We start from the raw sequence: 25,697 nt of genomic DNA on the forward strand, positions 1-25,697 counted from the left end.
GTCAGAGTCCTCCTCCGATGGGTAGCTAGCTCACGGCGCTCTTCCTGCAGGGAAGTGTTGTTCACTCCCACATCGACATGGCCGCTGCTGTCATGATGAGGACGTGGAGCTGTCCGACCACAGGAGTTTTCTACCCATGGGCAGTCCTTTGTGTGGTTTTACTCAGTACCATACATGCGGTTGTTGCAGCACCAGAGACAGGGGTTTGGAAAATTACCATTGTAAACGTGAGTATCTTACCAGAAACCCTACAGTACCGGTTAGCTAACGTTAGCTACATTAGCTAGCCTTGTTATGCCTGCTCGCTGTCAGCTGTGAGTGTGGAGACAGTAGTGTAATCTGTCCTGCATGAATGGTATCGCGTTAACCACTCTTGACTGCGACTTGATATCCTAAGCGGATTTTGATAAAATGTGCCTACCGAAAGAGCAGAGTATGTTAGCGAATTAGCACAAGCCTTGTGGAGAAGGGCTGGACTTTAAGGTTAGCCGTTGGCTAACAAACGTTAGCTGGCTTCAGCTTAATTTAGACAGCTGTTCAAAGACTCTTTGCTACTTAGCTGAGTTCCCGAGAGAACCAGTGCTATATATCTTTATTTTGGGTCCTTTATTGCCAACCCCCAACACATCATTGTTATATAGCTACATGAAAACACCCTGGAAGTGAATTTGAATTGCATTCAAATAGGCTACTTTATTAATATTAAGGCACAGTTGCCAGACTTAGGCCAAGGAGAACTAGAAAGCCTTGATCAATAATTTAACTATTGAGAAGTTTCAGATTCCCTCCGTTGTTGTCTCCATCTCTATATCTAATTGCAGTATCAGGTGTGCTAAGAGAGGCAAGGTGTAACCTGGAGAGGTCACCAGTCTGTTGCAGACACGTTCACACTATGGACAATATTGAAGTTCCTGATTCACCTGACACAGGTCTTTTGATGAATCAGTTGAAACCTACGGTTCAAACTAGTTATATATTGATCAAAAAGGAAAAATAATCCTTTGTTGCATTAACAGCTCTCAAACTTTATGTATCTACCCTGCAGACCTCAAGGCCACTACTGTTAAGGAAATCAATGTATAAAGACACCAACATTGAATTGAAAGGTAAGACATGAAGTGTGCTCATGACCTATCGCAAAATGTGCCGTGCCCCTTTTTTTTGTCCCTTGTGTTTATCATCACTTGTGTCTTTATCTTTTAGTTGTGTCTTTTGGCTGTCCTGAGGAGGTGAACTTCTCTATTCACTGGTATTTAAAATACTACCCCTGTCACAATGAATATAACAATATTGAAGTAAGTATAGAAGCTTAATGTCATACTAATTATCACTCAGTCTTTATAGACTTGATTGTTTTTAAATGCTGAAAGGTGACTGTCATTGGCTGTAGGAAATGTATGAAAGAACGCCTCTTAATCGTGGGGAGGGCCTGGATCCGAATCCCCTCGGACAAGGAGAATACATCGAACACAAATACAGTCCCATAACGTGTAACAGTAAACTGCACTCCTTTCCAATGCTCAAAGTAAGTTTGTTACATTGCTCTCCTCAGCATAGTCATACACTTCACATCATGCCATTTATTATCTCTCAGCATCTGGTAACTGTCTGTGTTTTTTTTCAGAAAGCCAAGGCGGATCCACGTCCAGTCAGTCCACCTGTTCAGGGTGAAGTGCCTGTAAGAAAACATTAAATGCTATTTGATTTTAATAGAAAAGTGTAAGTTAAAGTAAGCAAAGATTTGAGAGCAATCTTCCAGGAATGTAACTCAATAAACATAATTGGCCAGGATTCAGTGTATTTAACTATAAAAGTGTTTTGTTTAGTGCATTGGTTTTTTAAAATGGTTTCCACATACATAGTATTACAAACTTATTTTTTTTAAAGTGATAAAAATGCATGACTTTTGTATTCAGGTTGAAAATGACACCAAATGGATTACCGAGGAGTATGATAGCAACACCCTGAATGTCATAGCCACCACCTGGAAGGATGGGCCTTACCTGCTAGTTGTAAAGATTGAGTCTAATAAACAAGATGCCAACTGGAATTTAACAGGTAAGATTTTTTTTTTAAACACATAATTACATCATCATAAGCAACTAATTTATTGTGTGACTGGCAAAGAGGAACGTTAACACAACGTCTAAATGTATTATTTTTTACTCTGCATGGATATGTAGTTGAAAACATGGATTGGTTGGGGGTGCATTCATGTGCAGAAATGACTTCCCTAATCAGCAGCTGGCTCATAAATGCAAAGCTGTTTTGCACCGACACCAAAGTGTCAGATTTCAAAACTTTTCACCACCAGAAACCAACTCTTAATGTGTTGGGAAACATTTGTCTAATGTCTGGATTTTGTTTTTTTCCAGTTAATGTGGTGATGAAAGGCAGCCATGGTTACATTTCTATAACAGAATGGCCTCTCATGATTGTAAGTAGATGACTTAAAGCATCTGTTTTTGTGATTTATGTTTAAAAACATGAATTATCCATTTGTAAAATATATGTACACTAATATGTGCCCATCATTCATTCTTTCCTGGCTCAAATGGAGGGTTGTGTTTTTTGGTTTGGCATGTTAGTAACAATGACACAACAGAGTCAGAAGATTTGTCCACTGTTCGAAAGGGACAGTGTGCCTAAACCACAATAAAACATACAGTTGAAGCTCTGGTCAGCCCAGCACAATCCACCCTAAGGATTTGAGTGAATTACATTTCATAAATACAACAGCAACATTTGACTCCAAATCTCAGCAAGTCACTGAATGAATAGTCCATATTGCTCCCATATGTGTTTATAGACTAATCCGTCACTCTGTTTGTAGTTCTACATGGTGATGTGCATAGTGTACATCCTGTACGCCCTGCTGTGGTTTATCTGGGCAGCATGCTACTGGAAGGATCTGCTGAGGATCCAGTTCTGGATTGCAGGGGTCATATTTCTCGGTATGGTGGAGAAGGCTGTCTTCTGTGCCGAATATGAAAACACCAACGCTGTCGGCTCTGCTTGTAAGTGTCTACAGATGATCATTACATGTTTCATGTGAGTTAGTAAGATGTTAGGTTTTGTAAATGTAATTTTTCCCCTGTCACTGTTGCCTTCAGCTCCAGGCTTGCTGATCTTTGCCGAGCTGGTCTCTGCCCTCAAGAGGACTTTGGCTCGATTGCTCGTCATCATCGTCAGCCTTGGTTATGGCATTATAAAGTATGTCAACATATATTTGAACACACGGACCCCTAAAATGATTGTACAAACAAAATCAAGCAATCAACTTTTTATTTTCTTTGTTTCTATCATTTTAGGCCTCGACTGGGGCAAGTAATGCACAGAGTTGTGGGGCTCGGCATCCTCTACTTTGCCTTTGCTAGCATTGAAGGTGTCCTGAGGATTACTGGGGTGAGTTTTGATTTATAAAAAAAAGTAAATGGAAATTGAGATCAGTCTATACAAAAGTCAACAATAACAGATTCTAAAAGTAAAAACTTAAATTGCATATTCAATCTGACCAACAGTCATAAAAACCCGAAGATATTAACACCAATTTGAATAAGCAAGCAAATCCTCAATGATGAGAAGTTCTAACCTGCGTCTTAGTTGGCAAATGACAAATGACTATTTCATGACCAACACTGAACTTGATAAGGTATCTGATAATCAATGAGTTGACTCATTGTTTCATCACTGCTGGATTGTTTGTAACCTGATATGAAAAAGTGCAGTGTTAAAGCTCTGTGGTTTGTTGTCAGATTGTGTTTTGAAGTAAAACCTGACATCACAGTTTGTGTATTTTCTTAATTTGTTGGTGGGCCAAAAATCAAGGGTCGAGACAATGGCCCCGCTCTCATTACAGCAATTGTTCTGGCCGTGCTCGACTCCTGTGCCATCTGGTTCATATCCTTCCAGTGTACTCCTCAGCAGCACCAATAATCAATTGTTATTATACCCTCCTATGATAACAATGTGCATGTATTGGTTTATTAATTGAGCCTAAGCGATTTTGAGTTTTCTTGCCTTTTGGGTTGGATGATTTGGTATTTTCTTCTTTGCACTTTGGTGAATGGTTCTATATTTTACTGGCCGTGTTGCCTTTTTATCTCCCATCCTGTCTATGATTTCTCCTCTTCCTTGTGCCCTCTGGTCCTGCTCTTCTCCCTTCTAGGCGAAAGACTCTGACTTGACCCTGCTGGCCAACATTCCCCTGGCTCTGCTTGACTCCTCTCTATGCTGGTGGATATCCTTTTGTGCACCCACAACCTTTCCCTGTGTGGTTTCCCTCTGCTCCTCACCTCCTTTACATGAGCCTAGTTAGACAAGGAGAGGTTTATTTGCAACTTCCTTTCCCAGATAATCATTAGCTGTGAAAGAGCATCTAATGTACAAGTTGGCAGAGAGAGACATACAGCCCTGCATTATTCATTCATCCTTCACTGAATTGTTTTACTATTTTTTTTAAATGATTTTTTTCTGCTTGATGATTTAACTGCTCATAAAATCCTCCATTCTCACTGCTTCTTTGTTGCACAATCAATTACATTTGGCTGTTTCCACTGATTGACAGTCTTGGTCTGAATTGGCAGAAGTGATTGATTTGCATGCCCAACCACCCTTTACAGGTTCTCCTGTTAAATAACTGAGTGGTAAGTGAAGGGACCACTTTGTTTTTATTTATATGTGACTCTGTCTGGAGAAAAGAGTTAGTATATACTCGAGTGTAGAGGTCATTTGTAATATGGTTTCTATGTAACGTCTACCACATGTTTGCCTTGACTGCCACTAACATCTTTGTAAGCCTGGCACAAACCATCAAGACTCTGAAGCTGAGGAGAAACCCTGTCAAGTTGTCTCTCTACAGGCACTTCACAAATACACTAATATTTGCCGTCATTGGTAAGTGGTGCAACTACACTTGCAATCATAACACTGTGCTCTGTGCCAGCGCTCATGATTTCTAGTTATTTGTATTTTCATCCATATAAAACTTGTGAAAACAGAAGTCCCAATATACACACAGTGGAGAATCCCCAGAAAACAGACTAAAAGTTGTGTCTCTAACCATGTCCCTCTCTCCCTCAGCTTCCATCATTTTCATGGGTTGGATAGCAAAGAAATTCCGGCTAGCAGAATGCCAGTCTGTGGGTATTGTTTGGCATGTTCATCAGTAGTGGTGTAAAAAAGTATCCAATTTCATTTGATTGATAATTGGACCTGTTTTTGTGTAAAGGATTGGATTGAGCTGTGGGTGGAAGATGCTTTCTGGAGGTTCTTGTTCTCCGCCATTCTGTTCGTCATAATGTTTTTATGGAGACCGTCTGCAAACAACCAGAGGCAAGTAGTACATTAGGACTGTTTAATCACCAACATGAGCTGAATTGGGCACTTTATTCTGTGCTTTATTAATTACTTGGATTACATGTCCACAGGTACGCTTTCACACCTCTCATTGATGACTCTGACGATGAGGAGATTGAGGAGTTCGCCTCTACAAACATTGGTACAGTAACATCATGGGAGCGTTACTTTTTACCCAGAACACTAAACATTTGGAGTTTCTAACAGCGTTATTTATTTTTCTTTCCCATGTGTTTGTTCTTCACAGCAGATGGCATAAAGTTGAGAGCGTCTAAACACGAGACAAATGGCACAGTGAAGCCTGCAGAAATAAACCCAGTCAGTAACACAACTGCACGCTTGAATTGGAATATTTGTGTATTGATTAGTTTAATTCAGTGTGGTTTATTGAAAAAATAAGCATCTATGATAAGAGTAGCTGTCCAAGTTTAAGAAGTGCAGTGTCACATGTTTCAGCAGATGGCAGTATTTACTTTTTTTCATTCTCTTTTTCCACTTGTCCAGGAGGAAGACTTGAAGTGGGTGGAGGATAACATTCCTAGCTCTCTTGCTGATGTGTAAGCATCCTATCAAAATTATTATAATCTATTAATCCAACAAGGTGTTTTCATACAAGGCATGTGTGATTCTAACAGAGTTTCTTTGGTCCTGTCTGTCACTGCAGAGCTCTACCAGTCCTGCTCGACTCAGATGAGGTATGAATGACTTTAGAATCTATAAATAGATATAATTACAGGCTTCATGCACCTTATTTATTTGACCAGAGACAGCTGGTCTTGCTATGTGGAGATGAGTAACTTTGTCCAAATAAAAGGTATAAGAGAGAAAGCCTTGCTTGATAATGTTAGTGACTCATTTTGGAGTTGCTGTATTAGTGGCCATATAAGGACCGACTTCAAGACACAGTGACAGGATCTATGAATTTTTGGGTCTTTCAGACACATTTTGTGTTCATGCCTACATTGAAATCAAGCATACACTAACTGAATGTTTGCTTAACCCCGCCCCCAGACAGGGATTGTCCAATCATAGTTTAGCAACTGTAACTAGGCACAGCAGGCCTGTCGAACAATTTAGCTTGCCCTGCCAACTAGTGGTGACAACATGCTTTTTCCACACCCTGCAAAGCAGTGATGTATTGTAGTGCTATAGTACCACGCTATGTCACAGCGGGGTGTGCTCATGAGAACTACAAACTAGCTAGCTAGCTAGCTACAGCTGATAAAATCTGCTTTGTGGGTGCACAAAAGGATATCCACCAGCATAGAGAGGAGTCAAGCAGAGCCAGGGGAATGTTGGCCAGCAGGGTCAAGTCAGAGTCTTTTGCCTAGAAGGGAGAAGAGCAGGACCAGAGGGCACAAGGAAGAGGAGAAATCATAGACAGGATGGGAGATAAAAAGGCAACACGGCCAGTAAAATATAGAACATGAATCTGAAAATGAAAAGTTAATATGCCTGGACAAAAATATTTAGTTTATATTTGCATATTATTTCACAGGAAATCATGACAACCAGATATGAGATGTCAAAGCTGGAGTGAGGCAACATATTTCCAAACATGGAGGGAGAACACAACTATCCCTGACTCTGCTGCAGGGTTTTCTCTAGGATTTCCAGTCGGGTGGAGTGCCATTTAGTTTTTCAGAGGATCTTCCCATACAGCAGCTACTTCGCAGGGGGATGCAGGCCACAATTTAGAGGAAGCTCTGCTCATTTCCTTAACTTCGCAAAGAGCAAAGGACTCTACCAGAGGAAAACTGTCTTTTCACTAACCAACTGGTTCACTATTTCCCTGATTATGATCAGTTTTGAGCCTTTCTTTCCAAAGAGAATGTTTCCTTCAAATGCTGTATTTATGTCTGTTATGTTCATGTGACTTTTATGTTGTCAGAGAATTATGAACAGTGGGCCTCATGCATGAACACACTCTCAAATATATTTTAAGTGTCTTTTTGCAGATATCCAGATGTTATTGGTTGGTTGTGATAAAATAGGATTCTTATTTATGATGGGAAAATAATTAAAAGGCCCTTTTCTCAGTAATTAACACCAATAATGTATAATCAAAGCTAATTTTACAGCCCGAAGAGAGACAGAGAATTTTACTTAAAATGAGTTTATTAATTCACTTCAAACTGGATCTTTCTTTATATAAATACATAATGTTGTACAAGTTTGGTAAACATGTTTTGGATGTGACTGAGGCATACTTCTCTTTTTTTCTGTTTGCCAACATTAAAATCTGAGAGGAGAAAAACAAAAATCAAACACGTTGACTTTGAATAGGACATTTGCTCTCATGCACCTTGAAGATCAAAGCTGTGCCTACATGTAGTTGTTGTATGAGGCCTAAACTGTTCAGGTAATTTAGAATAATGTGTATGAAAGTGTCTTTCATGAGTCCGGCATCCTCAGTATCGGTGTGTGAATGAGTGTGAGGGGGATGAAGCACAAACAAGTGGTTTGTACATTTTGAATTTAAATGTAACTGGGTTCAGAAGTGTAGAATTGGGCGTTTGCAGTCATGGTTTGAATCTGCTGTACTGTATGTATGTGTGTGTGTGTGGGTGGGTGGGCAGGTTTTGTGTCTTCTGACAAGCAATATTTGTTAATATGGAGTTAAATCATTTCATTATTTATTTGTTTCAAGTGTACTTATACGTTAAAGAGTGTGTTCACCCATGTTTACTCTCAAGTGTGTTTACAATGTGTGCTTCCATTCTTTTAATTACATTGAAGTCCAAATAATCTCACAATATGTCAGGCAAACTTCTTATTGCTTTTTCATTGTTTGCTTTCTTTGCTGATAAAAAAAATATTGTGTTTTTTACAGACACCTTAATAACATGAATGTTCTGTTAAATAAGTCTTAACATTTTTTCTTTTTTTCTGAAAATGGCCACCCCGGTGTTTTTGTCAGTGAAGTTGTGGAGTTGGAATGCTGTTGTCATCTTTATGTGTGTTGTCTTGAGTAAATGTTCTTGACTTGTCTGTCTAGGCCATTCCATAGTATGACACATTAGATAAGTTATGTGGTTCACATAAGCAAAAGTTGATCAGTTGGGTTTATAATGGCACTGTTCCGGGGTTTTTTTTTTATTGGTTGGAAACCTTGAATAATTGTGCTTGTAATGGCAAGCTGTCCTGTTATATAAAACTGCAGACACCTGCAGACCTCGATTATTTGTACAGATGGGTTTTGGCTGATTCCTGTTATTTCATAATTCCACAGGTGGAGAGGTGTCTGGATAATATGACTTGTCTTTTTATGTTTTTTGTCATGAAGAACTGGGCTTGAACTTTTCATACCAGCAATTTTCTTCTCTCTTCCTTCTCAGGAGTGTGTACACTCAGATTAAATAATAATCAAACACAGAAGAATGTTTGTTTCCTGGTCTATGCTTTTCAATATTAATTTGGCAATAAAAATGCATATTTTACTATAGTTGTGATTTTGCTACATCAGTTGAAATCTGTTTCTTCTTAAAGCTGTTTTGCAAACACCAGATTCAAGAGGAAATAAGGGAAGAAACTGTTGAATGAATGGGCTATTGTGAGGAAAATGATGTTAATGAAACACAGAGTCAAATACTGAGAGGAGATTGAGAATGAAGCCCAGTTGCTGAAAATATAAACCCTGAGTTGTCTCTCAAGCCATTAGCCTTTAATAGACTTGTGACCAAGAGGGCTGAAACAACATTAATAATTCACAAACAACCCAATGTGTTTGTCATATTGACATGTTATTTTTTGGAGAACAAACTGGTTAAACCCTTGAAATGAAAGCCATTTTAAAGTGAAACTATTATCCCTCATGGACCATCATGGTATTTAGTTCTAAAATACCAAACATTAAGAGCCCAAATACCTCAACTGCAACTATATAATTATGAAATCACCATTAAAAGCCATCATGATGTCTTTTTTGAGAAGACATCATGAGCCATCATATAAGATCCATCATATATGCTTTCTCTCTAAACTGATAATAAGACAGAATCAAACAGTATGATATTTGTCTTAAACAAAAAAAGTGTCATTATTTAATGGCCTGTAATGGCAGATTATAGGCCACTTCAAAGTCAGAGACAAAAGCAAAGTTAACCTCCTTCTGCTTTCCCATACCCTCATATTTCTAGATTTCTTCTAAACATTTATCCCACATGAAAGATGATCCACAGGAGCCCTCTTTCCTCTCCTGGATAATAAAAGTATGGCAAAATTCCTCAACAATGCCTTTCATTTATCATTAAAGTCACAATAAGCACTACGAGGAAGAATCGACAGAGCACTAAGGTCGCCATGTTTCTGTCTCTGTGCTGGCTTTGCCTCAAAGCCCTTACTGTATATTTTTATCATTACTCTTTAGCAAATGACATGTGTTATGTAGCTCAGTGCTCTCCAATTGTCTCTGGCAATATATCCTTCCGCCTCAGAATGGATGAAAAGTGCACGTCAAACGGCCTGAGCACAAGCCTGAAACAAAGACTGCAATGTGAGCCCTCCTGGTATGGTTACTGAAGGAAATTACGCCTGCCGTTAAAGGCACGTTGTCATTTTCAGAGCAGTGTGTACCGGCGTCAGGGCATGTGTTTTGATTCTCAACATCCACTCCCTTCTGGAAGCATGCAGCTCTTCTGGAGCCTGTTATTGCAATGTAAACCCCTAGATGGAGATGTGAGAGGAGGACAGAGTAAAGGAAGTTAAGAGAACACATGTGGTGAACATTAGTCTCTTCTTTCTCTAACAAGTATTAGACTGAATGAGATATGTTTTTAAAATATGATAGTTACTGTTCCTTGTAGAAAGAGAAATACTGTGAAACTCCATTTGTTTCCCAGACATGTGGGAAATGCTGCTTTGATTTGTATTGTCTGTGAACTTCTGCCCAGGGGTTATATTATAAAACACACATTCTTCCTCTCTAACCTTTCATCCATTCAGTCAGAGCACCTTTTATAGCCGTCCAGCGTTCATTCATCAACTATGCGTTGGTTTGAATTTCACTCATTAAAATTCACTCATAACGTAGAATGAAAACAAGCACTGCCACAAGGACATTTAATCGCACACTGTTCAGCGTCAAGTGAGGTAGTTCTAACAAATACTGAAATGTTAGACTGACTTTATTTCAGTTATGCAGAGACAATTAAAATTCCACTTAAATTGCGTAGTGCATTTGCAAGCTTGCCAAATCATCTTTGATTTAGAATATAATGATTTCTAGGTAACATACAGAATATGAGTAATAGAGAAAATATGCCCACGTACAGTACTGCATCTACTGTTAAAAAAACAACTCCCTTAGTATAATGGATGGTGCCTTAAAGGTTCTGTACTCAACGTTAAGAACATAAATATAGCAGCAAACAAAGATTTTCTATGCAAAGATATAGTGGATTAATGCCGTTGTGAGCAGAGAATGAAGTCACACTCCCCCTTTGTGTATGTTGTGATCTGAACTTCTCTGTTTTGTTCTGATAGCCGGTCCGGCCGTGCGTGCATGTTAGTGCATATGTCCGTGAAAAAAACATAGGTATTTAACGTATTGGGAAACTCGAAAGACGGGCTGGGATTGCCTCGACAGCTCTCACACACTCACACACACACACACACACACACACACACACACACACACACACACACACACAGAGGGAGTGTGACTTCCTTCTCTGCTCAGGACGTTTGCTGCTATATTAATGTGCTGAATATCGAGTACAGCTCCTTTAAGCTAGTAGAAAAACAAAAAACAAATATACAGTATATGATGGAAGATAAATATGTGGCTTACAGTATGTTACAATGTAAAAACCAGGAATAATGTTTCAAATAATTTAGAGCCACAGGAGCACTAAAGTTTTATAGGGATTTATCATCAATAAAGCGAGGGCAGTGCATCAGCCCCGGGGCCGGACCCTGAGCTACACAGATATGATCTATGATAGACATAAAAATACAAACATAAAGCAACAGCAATGTCAAAAACTGTTTTCCATCCCACCCAACCCACTCATGCTTTTGTTTAGCTAGTTTTCATGCATTCAAACACACTCAGTCAAACATCAGTCAAAGCTCATACTGACACTACATAAAAAAAGCATCTATGATGGGTTTTCACCATATATTGTTATTTATAATATGACTGTTAAATATTGGCTTGTCACGCTCGCACTCTTTTGGTAATTTGGCCACTGAACAAATACAGGCCTGCGACTGGCTACTCAGACAAATGAATAATCTGATATGGGATTAAAAAACTCTTTCACTCAGTGCCCATTACACACCCTTCCTTGTTCTTCTTCTTCTTCTGTCTCTAGTCTTCCTCCTTCGCCAGCTCGCTGTCAGTAGTTGTAGGGTGAAACCAGAACGGTAACTCTGGCCACATGTTTGGCCTGAAAGGTGCGGTCGCTGTACTCAGACATGTCCACATCAACGCTTATCTCCTGCGGCCCGCGCAGCTGCTGGACCAGAATCAGCTCACCAGTCTGCCTGTCTGAACGCTGCATGACAAAGATGCCTCGGGAGTTTCCGCCCACTATGCCGAAGCGCAGGCTGTCCGGCCCTGTGCGCCCTGGGGCGGCGGCGGTCGCCATACGGAAAAGTGTCGCTGGAGTCTGTAGGTTGGAGGTCAGAGACAGGTAGTGGAAAGACACAGTCTTAGGAGCCAGGTGGCAGGAGCGGCTGTCCATGGGACAGGGGTTTCTCTCACACTGACTGCAGGACAGAAATGCAGCACATATTAATAAGCAGCGGGGCGTTACAGGACAAAGTGGTAAATTATTTCCATTCTCTGTGTGTTGGGCAGTTGTCACATAATGCAGCCATTTTGTTACTGAGAAAATGATTACATAATTATGTGAACATGTTTATAACTGTTTCTTTGTGACTAAAGAGAAGTGACACATACATACAGTACACATGAGGTCATGTGCCCTGAAGTCTTGGATTATAGCAAGCTGTGAACTTTTGTCTGCGTTGTGAGCAGTAGCCTACTTCCAAACTTCCATCTTTGTGCACTACAATCCAAAAACCTGCAAAACAGTATTATGTAGTACAAAATGGTGACACGGCTACTGTCTTACTCGACTCCCTGCTTTCTGCCTTGTTACAAGTGTTTTCCCAAACATTTATTTATCCCCTCTGCTGGCAGTGGAGCAGTATTTCACCACATTGATTGTTCAATAGAAGCAGACAGAGCTTTGTTTCAGGCTTTTAAATGAGGCAGCTTGCTGATGACTGGCAAATAGGGAGATGGAAGTTGTAATGTCTCCAAACTTTTGGCCAGGACACAGACGTTCTACGTGGCTTTGAAGAAGAAAAAAAATCATTTACGGAAGTTCTGCATCACTGTGATAGAGCTATAACCAAGGGCAGCAGGTAATGTAGGCTTGGGTAGGCTTACCCAAATATTCCATCCTGCAAACATGGACAGGCAGCTATCCTCAGCACCATATTCTGACAGTTTGATGGTTTATTCCCATATTATTCAAAAACATTAAGCGCACCCTCACTGCCCAGAAGCAATCACCACCCAAGTCTCAGTCATGGTTACACCAAAACATGTAGATGAAAACTGAACACTAAATCAGACCTACAATACTTAAACCCAGGTAACATAAATGCACACTCAAAACATTAAAAGAACATCATTAAAACACACTTTGATGAAGACAGGAACCGTTCAAAACAAAGTCCCATGTGCCTTTGCAGTGCTTCAGCGCAGAACACAACAGTGTCCTGTCGGCCGTTACAGTATTGTGCACACAACTATGCTAAAGTTAAAGCATACAAACCCCATGCCTTCCCTACATTACCCTACTGCTTTTGTCGCTATGACCACCTTCTTCACCTTTAGCATTTATTTACATCTTTTGAATGCGCCTCTGAAGCACTGTGGCCACTTTCTGTGTTATTTATTTTATGAACTGAAAATGTAAGCTGTATTTTTGTGTGCACGTTGGAAAAAATAATCCCTATACCGTTGTGTTTTTTTGTATTGTAAAAATACTGTGTTAAAGGGGTGGTTCAGAATTTTGGACATAGGACCATATTTCCAAGTTAGCCAATGTGTTCCATAGTACACCCGAGGCAAATACATTATAACGCCAGACTATCGATGTAAATGTCTGTTGATAAAATAATGTTAGAAATAAAACTACCCTTGCATCTCAATGATCGCATTACATTTTGAGGGACTAGTTTCTTAGCAGCGGCGGAATTTTACTTAGCTCCGGTTAGTAGTACTGCGCCAAAAAGTAAACAGAGAAGTGCACTCCAGTCGGGAAACCTAATAGCTGCTGGCTTGGACATCAAGGCGGAGACTCTACTCAAGTGGAAAATGTGTAGTGATCATTTTAGACCAGACGACTTTGAAAAACCCCGCAACCTAAAGGACCACAAGTCACTGACAACGAATGCGGTTCCATCCGTCTTTCTAGATGCACCAACAGCTACTGATGAACAGGTAATAAATTTCGGTAGGCTACTCTAGCTAATAAAGCTAGCCCCTTTTATAACGTTAGCCTAACTGCTACTGATAGATTGAGACTGACAACGTTAGTGGAGATAACGTTACAGTTCAATGCATTGTGGAGAGTGACAACATTAGCTAACGGTATAGCTACACTCTTGGTAGATACCTGGCTGGGCTAACCGCTAACTTTAGGTAATTGCTGACAGAAACGCAGTGTTGGGCAAGTTACTTTTAAAAAGTAATTAGTTACAGTTACTAGTTACTTCTGCCAAAAAGTAACTAAATTAGTTACTCAGTTACAAATTATGAAAGCAACTAGTTACTTCAGAAAGTAACTATTGCATTACTTTCAAGTAAATTTTTAAATGCTCAAATGTGACCCCACCTCCACCCCTCTTTAACGGAACTTAAAATACATGTGCATGTTCAATTATTTATGATAAATCTGAATATTATAATGAAATGGACACTTAATACAATACATTATTTACAGAAACAATGTACACAAATCTAAACTATTTTAATATTGCTGTGGGACAAAGTGAGACTAGCCTCCAATCAAATGCCATGTATGTAGATATTATGTTTATATAGTGGATCGATACAAATAACACAACACCTCAACAGGCCACAACTGGGCAAAATTAAATGGGCTTGTTAAGCACTATACCAAAAATAAATAACAAATATATACACTCTTTGTAGTGCAAATAACGTAAGTGGCCTGATGTTTATATTTGTGCGCTGGTGTGTGCGTCGAGCTGGCATGCATGTGTGTGTGTGTGTGTGTGTGTGTGTGTGTGTGTGTGTGTGTGTGTGTGTGCCTTGTGGGGAGCGTGTGATAGAGCAAGGGAGAAGTGAGAGAGTGACAGCGATTAGTTTTGGAGTGAGTACCGACGCTAGAGTCATATAGTGAGAGAAACAAAGTGTCTCCCCTGTGTTTTCTGACCACGGTGGAAAATCTGTAGCAGGAAAAGTTAACCCTCTCCTTGATTTCATAACACCATATCTGTCTCTCTCTCGTTGACTGACTCGCTTCGGACACACAAGAACAACACGTTCTTGTGTGTCCGACAATGCGTGCTTTCGAACACCCGCCCAACTCTACCTCTGATTGGCTTACCATGACATTTTACTCAAACTCAGCCAATCGTCAGCATTTATGCGCTTGTGTCGTGCACTGCCCACTAACCAAGGAAGAACAGTAAAAAAGTCTTTGCCTCTCGGCTCAGACTCAGAGATCTAGTTGGTCTGATGAAAAAAACGCATTTTTTCCAGTAACGGTAATGCCGTTATTAAGATGGGAAGAGTAATCAGTTAGATTACTCGTTACTGAAAAAAAGTAACGCCGTTATTTATAATGCCGTTATTCCCATCACTGCAGAAACGTCATGTAAGCTTGGACAGTTTACATGCAAATTGCTAGCCCATGTGCTTTCATGTACCTGTAACGTTATGTGAGTTATAGCCAGGCAGAGTGGAATTAGTTGGAGCTCACAGCGGCAGGTAATTAAACTTGCGTGATTGTCATGTAAACCGGCTTTCTCTGTAGCCTAGGTAATATTACTCCGCCGCTGCTGTAGCCTATGCTACCAACTACAGGGAACAAAGTATAACTATTGCAATGCGATGCAAGGGTAGTTTTAATTATTACTCTATCAACAGACATTTACATCGATAGTCTGGCATTATAAATTTATTTGCCTCGGGTGTACTGTGGAGTGGGTAAGACTGCTTTTAATGGCAGGCTAGCAGATACTGTTGACTTGCGCTAGCCTAGCACCAGCGAACTCTGCAACTAGAAGGACTGGATGTAAAGTGTTGAAAAAGGTCTCCACTGATAAATAACACTCTGGCTAACTTGGAAATGAGGTCCTACGTCCAAAATTCTGAACCACCCCTTTAATAAAGTTTGTTTAAAAGAAAAGTCTAAAGACATGCTGACGCTAAAGATGTGGTTTCACAAGTCAAGGATCCTTCCTTGGTAGGTCCTTCAAAATGAAAGTCTGGGGATAATTCCCACTTCATTAATGGACACTGAATGCCTTCACACTGCCCAGAAGCCATCAATCCCCACCCAAGTCTCGGTCATGGTTACACCAATTAATGTAGATAAACCTGAACACTCGATCAGTCAGAAGATCAGACAGGTTTTAAGGTTTTTAGCCAGAATTTCTAAACCCCTTTTTTAAGGTAAAACTGAAAGTGTGTTTCCCCCTAAAATCGTTGTAATTGTCACTCATTGTACAGGAATACTGTGAACATACAACTACAGCAATAAGTGGAACCAGGAGGTTGGCAGTACACTGTGATGGATCTTTAAAACAGTTTTAGTAATGGTTTTATCGGCAGCCTCGAATTCTCATCCAAAAAAAGTTTGGTTAACTTGGCAGTTAGTGATTTTGCTGCGCTGCCAGATGTCAGCAGTTAACATGGCGAGTTTAATGTTATTTCTACCAATAGCAATGATGGCCAAAAAAACTAAGTCCCAAGTCTGAATTTTGCTTTACATAGTTCAGATCTCTGAGGCTGTAACACCTTACTCAAGTGCAGCTCTTCAATGCCAGTTGATACATGTATTTAACCTTAATTACACATGCTTGTTCACTTGCATGGGTTACTGGCACACCTGAACACAGCAATGATCGGTTTTATTTCTGCTTTTCTTGTATTTCAAGTCAAAATGGAGCCCATTAGTGTCTCACAGTTCGGTCTGATTTATTTTTTCATTTGAAAATGTATGACAATTTCCTGCTGACATGTGGATGATGTGATCCTGGCTTTTCACTGACAAAACAAATGACAAAGAAAGCAAACGGGTCACATTGGGGTGTATCCACTTACAAGGGAGATGTCTTGACGTAGCTGATGTCACCATGAGAACGGGGACACTCTGGGTTGACACACCGAAAGCCTCCCCCCATGTTGATACAAGTTGTACCTTCGCTACAGTTGTGCTGCTGGCTTAAACATTCCTCCACATCTGGAAGACAAAACAGCAGAAGCATGTAAGAATGAGAAGCGGGGAGAGAGACTTGCCAGACTGACTTTCTGCTTCCTGGTTACTACAGTCTGAGCAGGGGGTGCTGTACTGTGACTGTTTATTTGGTTTTTTAGTTTAGTCTCCCACAAACGCTTCATGTCCTAAAGATCCTTCTGCAGGGAACGGGTGAGGTCATTCATTCCACTGGCAAGCATTGTAAGCTTCAGGGGTGCAAATGAAAGTGGTAATAAGGTTTTGGGCTCCTCGTCTTTTTAAGTCACAGGTATTCCTCTCTGGAGCTACATACCCAGCCAGATCTGCAGCCAGGGTTCTGTGAATGAGCCTTTGTCCTCTGTTCCCTCTTGTCACTCACCCTCACAGCTCCGCCCGTCTGCGAGCAACTTGTAGCCGCTGGGGCAAGAGCAGTGGTACGAACCCGGGACATTCACACATTCGTGGACGCACAGCTTCCCTCCTTGGTCCAGCCTGTACACCTCACACTCATTTACATCTGTCAAGAAACAGACAAAGAAATGCATGCCTTAAACATGCATCATGACCAGGCCATTTTGCACGTAAAAGTAAGTAGGAGGGAGGAGATATAGGTAATGATATACCTTGTACAGTTTACAACACACTCTGAGGAACCAAAGTATGCTGTTTTTGTGTCTCAGGTTGTCATCACATTTAGGTCCCTTAGTTTTGCCTTTTAACCATATTAGATATGACCACATCTGAGGCAACTGCATGAAAATGCTCATTTTAAAATGTTACTCAATCAATTACATCTTAACAGCAACTGAACTGTGACCTAAATGGATGCTAATCTGCTTGTAACCTCTCGAGAGGATTATTTTGTTTTTTCACAGATTACTCTCATTTGTAACCATATTCACTAGAAGAGTAAAATATTTGGGTATTTAGGGATCTTTTCAGCAGTAAAGTCCCTATAACATCTGATATTCGTCCTGCTGAGTTGCGTTGAGCAGAGCACCAGCCCGAGAGAAACTGCTCTGTAGCTGACCTTGCTTCCCTGAGATGAGGAGCAGCAAAAGGAGACTTTCCCCACAGGGATCAACTAAGTAACAACGTAATTACAGCTCACCCTGACAGATACTGTTGTCAGAGGTGCCACTCATGTGGAAGCCTGCATCACAGCTGCAGTGTTGGGCTCGATTCACTTGGGCACAGCGAGGTCTCCGGCTGAATGCTGGATCGTTCATAACACTCCACTCGGGTGGTGCTGCATGAGGGAGAAAAGATGATAAATGATCACCTATGCTAATTTCATCTTGAGCTGAACACATTGTAAACATGTAGAGTAGCATATCTCAGTCTTGACTGACATTCAAATACAAACAAAACAAAGAGACTGTGGTACCGACCTGTCTGGGTTTGGTGCTGACAGTGAGAGCCACTCCAGTTCTGGGGGCAGGTGCATTTGTACTGGTTAACACCTTCCACACAGGTACCTCCATTTTGGCAGGGATTACTTGCACACTCACTTATATCTGCGGGTGTAGGAGAGAAATCGCTGTGGTCAACTTGTTGAGAAACTTTTTCTGAACCTCATGTTTCCATTTTCTCATTATACTGATGCATACAGATCAAAGGCATCTTCTGAAATATATATTACTGAGTTGAAAATGAATTTTTTTTGTTTTTGTTTTGATGCATCCTTCAACATTGTTTTAACAGTTCCTTATATATTCTCAGTGTGCTTCTGTCAACCTTGACAAAATCAACAAGACTCTGTGCTTAATATGGGTTTCAGAACAAAATATATAGAAGAAATCAACACAGTGGTTGGCTAAAATCATCTGCAGCCCAATTTATCAAACTGCACAAGGAAAAGTGATGGTAAGGTCGTCCTGAAAAAACATAAACAAATTAACTCTGTAAGCCTTGTAAACCCTGTCTACCATCCATCCATGGAGCGGCAATGAGTGTCCACCCACTTTAATAACTGATACTTAAGAACGAGAAACTGGTACTGTCATTATGGGCACACTATGCCAACAGTAAGTCAGTGACGCCCTTATATTTGTTCCATTTGTGGAAAAGTAGTAGTCATCTTGATCTGTTGGGGATGACTATTAAAGTGTAATTCAATCAAATCCATCTGCATCTTCTGAGTTTCAATTGTTGGCGTAAGTCTATATGGATGTATACTATGTTTTACTCATATCTTTATAGCATTGTGAAACACATCAAAATAAATGCATACATGCCTTTGTTGTTTTGGAAATTTGAAGTTTTTTTTCTTTCTGCAAAACAAACAGTTGTGAAAACTATTCTCAATAAGTCAATGAGTTCCCATAACAAAATTCTCAGGTTAACAGTAATTCTACTCACATTTCCATGCAAGCTTCATGCATGCTTCTTTAGCATACTTACTGCAAATTCTTTTGACTGTGAGTAAGACTTACACCTAATGAATACATACTGTAGGCGTCTCAGTATGTATAAAGTACATATTCATTTACCCACCAATGTTAAGTCGTATTTGTGGCATATAGATTATTAACCATCAAACCAAGAAGATGATAAACCTGTATAGAATGTACTATCACTCGATACAGAAGTACTACAAAATGAAAACAAAAGGTAGGAAAAATAGTATATCGTGCCTCATGATCTTTGTTTCTGCAGTCAGCTCTGAGAGTTGTGCAGATGTTAAAATTACGAAGCAGGCCACAGTATACTGGACGAGCACCAATCTCTTTAATGTTTTTGACTTCCCCAGGGGCCACCACAGCCAGAGCCATAACATGAAAAGGCCCACTTCACTCTGCTAGATATTTTTAAACTCTTCTTAACTTTGAAGTTTTCACACTGTCAATACTGCTTTTGAAGCATGACTAAATTTAGACCTCTTTTACCGGGCTGAAAAACACGAACAGGGATAATATTGTGCAGAGTCAAACCTTCTCATGTTGTTTTAACCATGAATGTCAATAAACGTATGCACATGTTCAACTGAGTGCGCCACTTGGAATTTCTGGAAGAGTGCCACCAGCACAGGCTGAAGGGGCTATCAATAGCATGCTTAGCATACTTCTGTGCTATCAGACCATGGTGTGGATATAATGTCTGGACCTAACCCTGTCCAGTGGGACTGTTGTCAAAGAACCAGGGAAACATGAGCAAGAGAGGTAGGGTTTATCTTACAGTAGCCCAACCACTGCTGCTCATGAGGAATAGAAACCTGGAGGGTAAGGCACCCCACAGTGGAATGCAGTACAGGTGTTTTTCTGTGTTCAGAGACATTTAATGCCATTTTAACGAGGGCTTCATTCAGTACGCAGAGGAGCTCCAGCCACTAAAGAATGCCTCTTTTCTTTGCCTGTTATCTGTGTGTGTGTGTGTGTGTGTGTGTGTGTGTGTGTGTGTGTGTGTGTGTGTGTGTGTGTGTGTGCTGCTGTCTCTTTCAGCCTGGCACTCAAACACTGCTGAGCCAAATTCACCCTAAATTGGTGCGGGGATTTCTGCAGAACAGTGAATAATGCACAGACATAGCAGTTCCTGATCCAAAACATTCCACCGATTCAGAAAAGTACTGGATGTGTGTTTGTATTTGGAGAAAGTCATGGGGGTGAAAAGCTCCTAAACCTGTGATGAAAACAGGTTTAGCTGAAGTGAGACTGCATTCCTCACCTGAATCAAATGTAACACTGGCCTCACACATGGTTAGAAATGAGGATTTTTAGCGGGGTAATAGGCCTGGAATTCCTGTATCTTGCTTACCTTTACAGATGGCACTGATGCCAGTCCAGGTGCCGTTGTCCTGGCAGACACGGGTGGCAGAACCGACAAGATGGTAGCCATGGGAACAAATGAAATGGACCTCATGTCCAACAAAATACTTTGAGCCAAACTTGGTTCCGTGAGCAGGGGCTTCCAGAGAGGGGCAGGTGGTGGGAGCTGTGGGAGAGAAAGAGAGCACGAGAGGAAGGCTGGTCACATGTGGAGTAAGCCTCCCGACATCCTCTGGCATTCTCTGCCTGGGGATATACACGTGTCACTGGGCAGTGCACAGCCTTCATGGGAGAGGATGGTTCAAATGCCTCATTTACAGTCAACCAGCACAGCACCGGCCATTTTTATGAGTCAGAATTTCACCAGCAGCCAAATGTTATGCTATGTTGCCTTCTCTGGAAAGTTTAAGGCGTGTATAATATAGAACGTAATTACATTACATAACATGGTGAATGGACAATACATGTTTTACTTTTATGAGAATGTATGCTTCATCCAACTATAGGAGAAAATGTTTCCTATTCTTTCAACCTAAAGTGAAAACTACTATCAGAACACTTACGATACTGTATGATAAGTCAATCTCCCATGGCCAGACCTCCATCATGTCCAGCTCATGTTTGTAGTATAATGAAAGCCCATTGTGTCTTTCTCTGACCACTTTAAGTTTGAGCATGATGTCACAGTGGTACAATATGAAAGATAACTGTGTATAATATGGTGTTTGCATGCATTGTATATAGGGAAGCATATAGAGTAGAATAGGCTAAATACGCCTAATGATGATGAGTTCTGAAAGAAGATGGTGAATGCTGCACAACATTATTTTGATAACATTATCATCAAATTATATTCTATATTATCTTACTAATTCATTCATTGTAACTATATCTGTATCCATTTTCTTTTTTAATTGTATTTACATTTTTGGATTTTCATCCTGATCTGAGCATTTAAAGCAGGTGGTGCAATCATTTCAGTTTAGTTTTGTTGAGCCTTTATTAATGTGTTAATGTAAAACATCAGCTTCCTTCTGTCTTGCCAAGTACTCTCCAGAGTTATGGACTGCACTGGTCCATCACTAACAAATTGGTCTCCGTGTCTTCTGCCAAACAACACAATTCCACAATTTGACTTCCCCTGTCAAGTACCCAGCTCTGTAACTGAGATGGCCTCGCACTGTTGGGTGAATATATAATTCCATAATAGAAGAAGCCATATCTGGCTCTCTAGTGTGTAAAAACTGTTTGAAGATCAACTTTAAACAATGTAATGTTCCCAAAATGTTACATGGTACATTTGATATGTTGGAATTTTCTGTTTCCTTTAAGTGAACAATCATTCACTGAATTACTGAGCAAGACCTCAGTCATATACTGATGCATTTGAAACTTTATACAGTATGGATTGTCAATTAAATGACCACTCATTATGTAAACTCTTTCTGTGAAAATAAATGCGTAAAATAATCAAAATCCAACTTATAGTTTTAAAGCCAACCATTTACTGTGTGTTTATCAGTGGAAAAAAATATAGACATCTATTCTTAATTTTTACCAGCCTGTCTTTATGGTATGTTGATTTTACAGCATATACCTAAAGAATGTATATTAAGTTATGACTATATAAAATCAATTTCATAGTTACTCATCATAAAGTAATATCAGAATGGCATCCACCAAATCATTTTAATACACTTTAAATCATCTCAATCAATTGTATTTAAATTGTAAATTTGAAAACTATAGCCACTTTTTAGGACAGAAATATTGCATAAATACTAAATACTTCAAATTAATCAAATTTCCCCCTACATTATTTATGCCAAATGGTCAAACAAGCAGAGAATGGTAGACTACATAAAAAAAATCATGCTTCAGTGACAGAGCAAACAGTAGTTTCTAACTTCTATAAATAGAAACACCACACATTAATTTATTTATTTACCTGAGCAATTAGACACGTTTAAAATAATAACCTCACCAAATTCCACTACCCAGTTTATTGTAAAATGTCCGATCTAATGGAATGGAATGAATTCATACATATGTAACATGATGGTGACATTATGTATATCCCTGCATAGTTCTCTGCCCAGCCACAACCTGTGCAGAGGTCTCATCAGCCAGGATAAGTGAGTCAGTTGGATTTAATAATTGACAACTACTGTATATAAGAACAAGTTGACAGATGATAAAAGATTATGATTTAGTGCAAAATATCCTTTTCAGAGAAGACATTTTGACAGTGACAGTGGAAAAAGTAATGAATGAAGGATGGCTGAATTCCATTTAACTACTTCAGTGTCAGGGTCCTGCCATTGTGCATGCTGGCTCACTGTCACACTGCCATGACTTACTCAGACACTTGATAGAACAGAGCCGTTCATATTATAAGTAACTCCTGCTATGACGAGTCAAAATGTCTGCTGAGAAAAAAGGCCTTTAAAGATGATGATGATGATTATGATGAAGAATATGATGACTAGGGTGGTGGTGTGTGTTATCTGCTTATTACTCACCAGCTGACTGGTCAGCTTGAGGTAACTTGGAGACAGAGTTCTGAAGCGTTGCCAGCTTTGACTTCATGATCCTGAGGCCCTCCGTAAATCGCATCTCCTGGCCTTTCAGAAACTTCTCCATTTGACGAAGCACCCCAACCACCTGGTGCTTATCCATGCACGTCTGTGGATAAAGAATGAGCACTATGAGCAAAATTAAGAGTTATAAAAGAGCCTTGGCAAAAACATTTCAAAAGGCAATGACTTTCCAACGAGAAAACGAGCGCAAGAATAAAGGTTACATCAGTTTAATGGTCATAAAATATAAAACATGAGCTGTGAATAAACATTAATGTGCAGCTGTGGAGCATGATGTAATTGAAACTTAAACCATCTTATTTGTGGGCACATGGTTGTTATGGTTACAAAGAGTTTTCATTCATATTAAAATACATTATGTAACACGTTTTTACTTGCATGATTCAGTCACCACAATTTCTTTTATTTTAAACTATATTTGCTTTCCACTACTTTCCATTAGACTTCATTGCACTCACATGTGAGATATTCTAGGCCCACCATCTCTCTTCTTCTCTCCCTCAGCCCCTTTTCCACTTACTATCACAACTCTAGTGGCAGACACAGCTGGACAAAAGCTGTCTGGCAGATGTCAGTGGGACCTAAGTCCAAAATGCTGTTCCTCTGTAAATTTTGCATGGTGGTAGGCACATGCTCATTGGATAATCCTGAATGGGCAGACTTAAAATAGCATGGGTGCCACAAGCAGTTACTTGAGAGAGAAAGCTTGTCAAGCCATTACAAAGTTCCTCAGAGAAAGTGCCTCTAATCCTTTCAGGAGGGTTTATTAATCACATGCTCATAGGAACAATTTCTCTGTGCAGCATACCTTAAATTCCTACACTGCTAATTTGGAGGGGCCTTGTACAATCACAACTAGCTTCAATACATTAATATTCATTGCGCACATAGTTTGGACCTGTGTAGTAGTTAGTGCTCTGCTCCTTTTACCTGCCCCAGGCAAAAGGGAAATGCCACCAGCTGACAAGACATGAGAGGACTCATATCCGGATGCTACAATGAATTCATGCTACAAAAAGTTTTTTTGGAAAAGCAAAACGTGTAGAGTAATTTCTCCAGCGGAAACATAGACTGCACAAACTTTTGCAAAAATTAAAATGTCACATACACACAATTGGATAAAGTGCAAAACAGCATAAAAGACAATATTACTGGTTGGGGTGACTTTTTCATGGATAATAAGATTAAGATATTAAAATGGATTACTTTTCCTCAAATTTATGAATAGGCCTAATTCACAAATATGGTTTGCTCAGATTTTGAGATTTGATATCTAAAACACTTTATTGAGCCCGTTTACCCAAGCGGCAGAGTGAGTTGTTGTTGCATAAACTAATGTAGATTGCTCTTACCTGAACGGCACCATGACCACTCTGGATAGCTGTCAAACACAGCAAAAACAAACACCTGCATCGAAAAGACCATGCCATCTCTTAAAGTACAGTAATAACAAAGTAATGATGTTCCCTGTTGGTGTTCTCCAAGATTTAGAAGGATTCTTTTTTATGGTGCTTGTTTAATATCCAAAAAGAGTTATTTCTTGTAAAGTTCTGTCCCCTGGTTTAAAGAGTTTGGAAGATGCTCATCAGGTGTCTGAGACAGAGATGCGCTCCCGTCTCTTTATCTGCGCTCTCGGAAAGTTCAGCCTCTGCAGCTCTGCACGCCACCTAGTTTCCTGCAGCAAGAATCCCTCCCACCGAGACACTCCCACCTTGTATGCTTTTCTCTTTACATCTTTATGTTGCTGTCAAGGAAAGTTGCCCACAACATAAAGTCAGCTATATCTGGCAAAATGCACAAATGTAATATATGACCTAATTGTGTTTGCTTAGGCCTACTCTGCCAAAGGGTAAACAAGTTCCTTTTCCTTAGAAACTCAAATGACTGGCTCTCAGACCTTCCTCGGGATATTATGATGCTCATTACGAAACAGGTCGCTAAACCGTATCTCTGATTGACTGAGTCGGATAAACACACACACAATATTATCAATCTGTAACATCACTGCCACTAACACTAACCGTTAAGGAATCATTGTTTTGTAGATCAGATAGAACAACACTCATGTTAAGCCTGTATAGTCTATTGACTAAACATATGTTACTCACTACCGGACTTGCATTGTTTATTGGCTCGAAGTTACCGTTGGACAAGCTTGCATTTTAGGGTTTGGCTTGTAGAGTCAGAGCTACACCTGGTGGTCATTGACAGGACGGCACAAGCGCGTGAATTCGAGCCAACAACGAGTGTACGCGCGCGTGAGTGCGTGAGCGTTAAAAACAAGGAAATAAATACGTAGATATTACATATGGATGTATTATAATAAGCTAATAAAGCGATGAAGAGATTTGGCTTCAGCTGTTTTGTCTTTAAATACCATAAACTCGGTTCGTTGTAACTGCGTAATACACAGTTAAATTAAAACATTGACAAAGAACAAAACTGTGCTTCGCATTCACTTCATTGTTGCAGATGTTGAAAATAACTGACATTGCCTTAAACCAATAAGAATGGGAGCTCTCTTT

General features: G+C 39.9%; 2 protein-coding genes across 3 annotated transcripts; one reads left to right on the top strand and one right to left on the bottom strand.

Annotated features, from left to right (window-relative positions):
• Positions 1–50: 50 nt before the first annotated feature.
• Positions 51–8,803, top strand: tmem87b (transmembrane protein 87B). 2 transcript variants are annotated; one of them, XM_078273135.1, is made up of 19 exons: positions 51–227; positions 1,046–1,106; positions 1,204–1,295; positions 1,391–1,525; positions 1,625–1,678; positions 1,917–2,058; positions 2,376–2,437; positions 2,834–3,017; positions 3,114–3,213; positions 3,312–3,405; positions 4,169–4,240; positions 4,788–4,896; positions 5,083–5,141; positions 5,231–5,334; positions 5,430–5,500; positions 5,606–5,676; positions 5,863–5,915; positions 6,023–6,053; positions 6,857–8,803. In XM_078273135.1, the coding sequence occupies exons 1-19, from the start codon at positions 78–80 to the stop codon at positions 6,896–6,898; spliced, it is 1,686 nt and encodes a 561-aa protein (XP_078129261.1). In that variant the 5' UTR covers positions 51–77; the 3' UTR covers positions 6,899–8,803. The 2 variants fall into 2 exon arrangements, with proteins under 2 accessions (XP_078129261.1, XP_078129262.1); XM_078273136.1 differs by having other exon boundaries at positions 5,609–5,676.
• Positions 8,804–10,466: 1,663 nt separating this feature from the next.
• fbln7 (fibulin 7) lies at positions 10,467–25,589 on the bottom strand. Its single transcript, XM_078272763.1, has 8 exons — positions 24,525–25,589; positions 23,095–23,257; positions 20,562–20,738; positions 18,200–18,325; positions 17,920–18,057; positions 17,188–17,325; positions 16,676–16,814; positions 10,467–12,072 (listed from the first exon to the last, which is right to left on the bottom strand). Exons 1-8 carry the CDS (start codon positions 24,600–24,602, stop codon positions 11,700–11,702), a joined length of 1,332 nt encoding a protein of 443 aa, XP_078128889.1. The 5' UTR covers positions 24,603–25,589; the 3' UTR covers positions 10,467–11,699.
• Positions 25,590–25,697: the final 108 nt, after the last annotated feature.

This window comes from Sander vitreus, chromosome 17 (assembly GCF_031162955.1).
Source record: "Sander vitreus isolate 19-12246 chromosome 17, sanVit1, whole genome shotgun sequence".
NCBI classification, from domain to species: domain Eukaryota; kingdom Metazoa; phylum Chordata; class Actinopteri; order Perciformes; family Percidae; genus Sander; species Sander vitreus.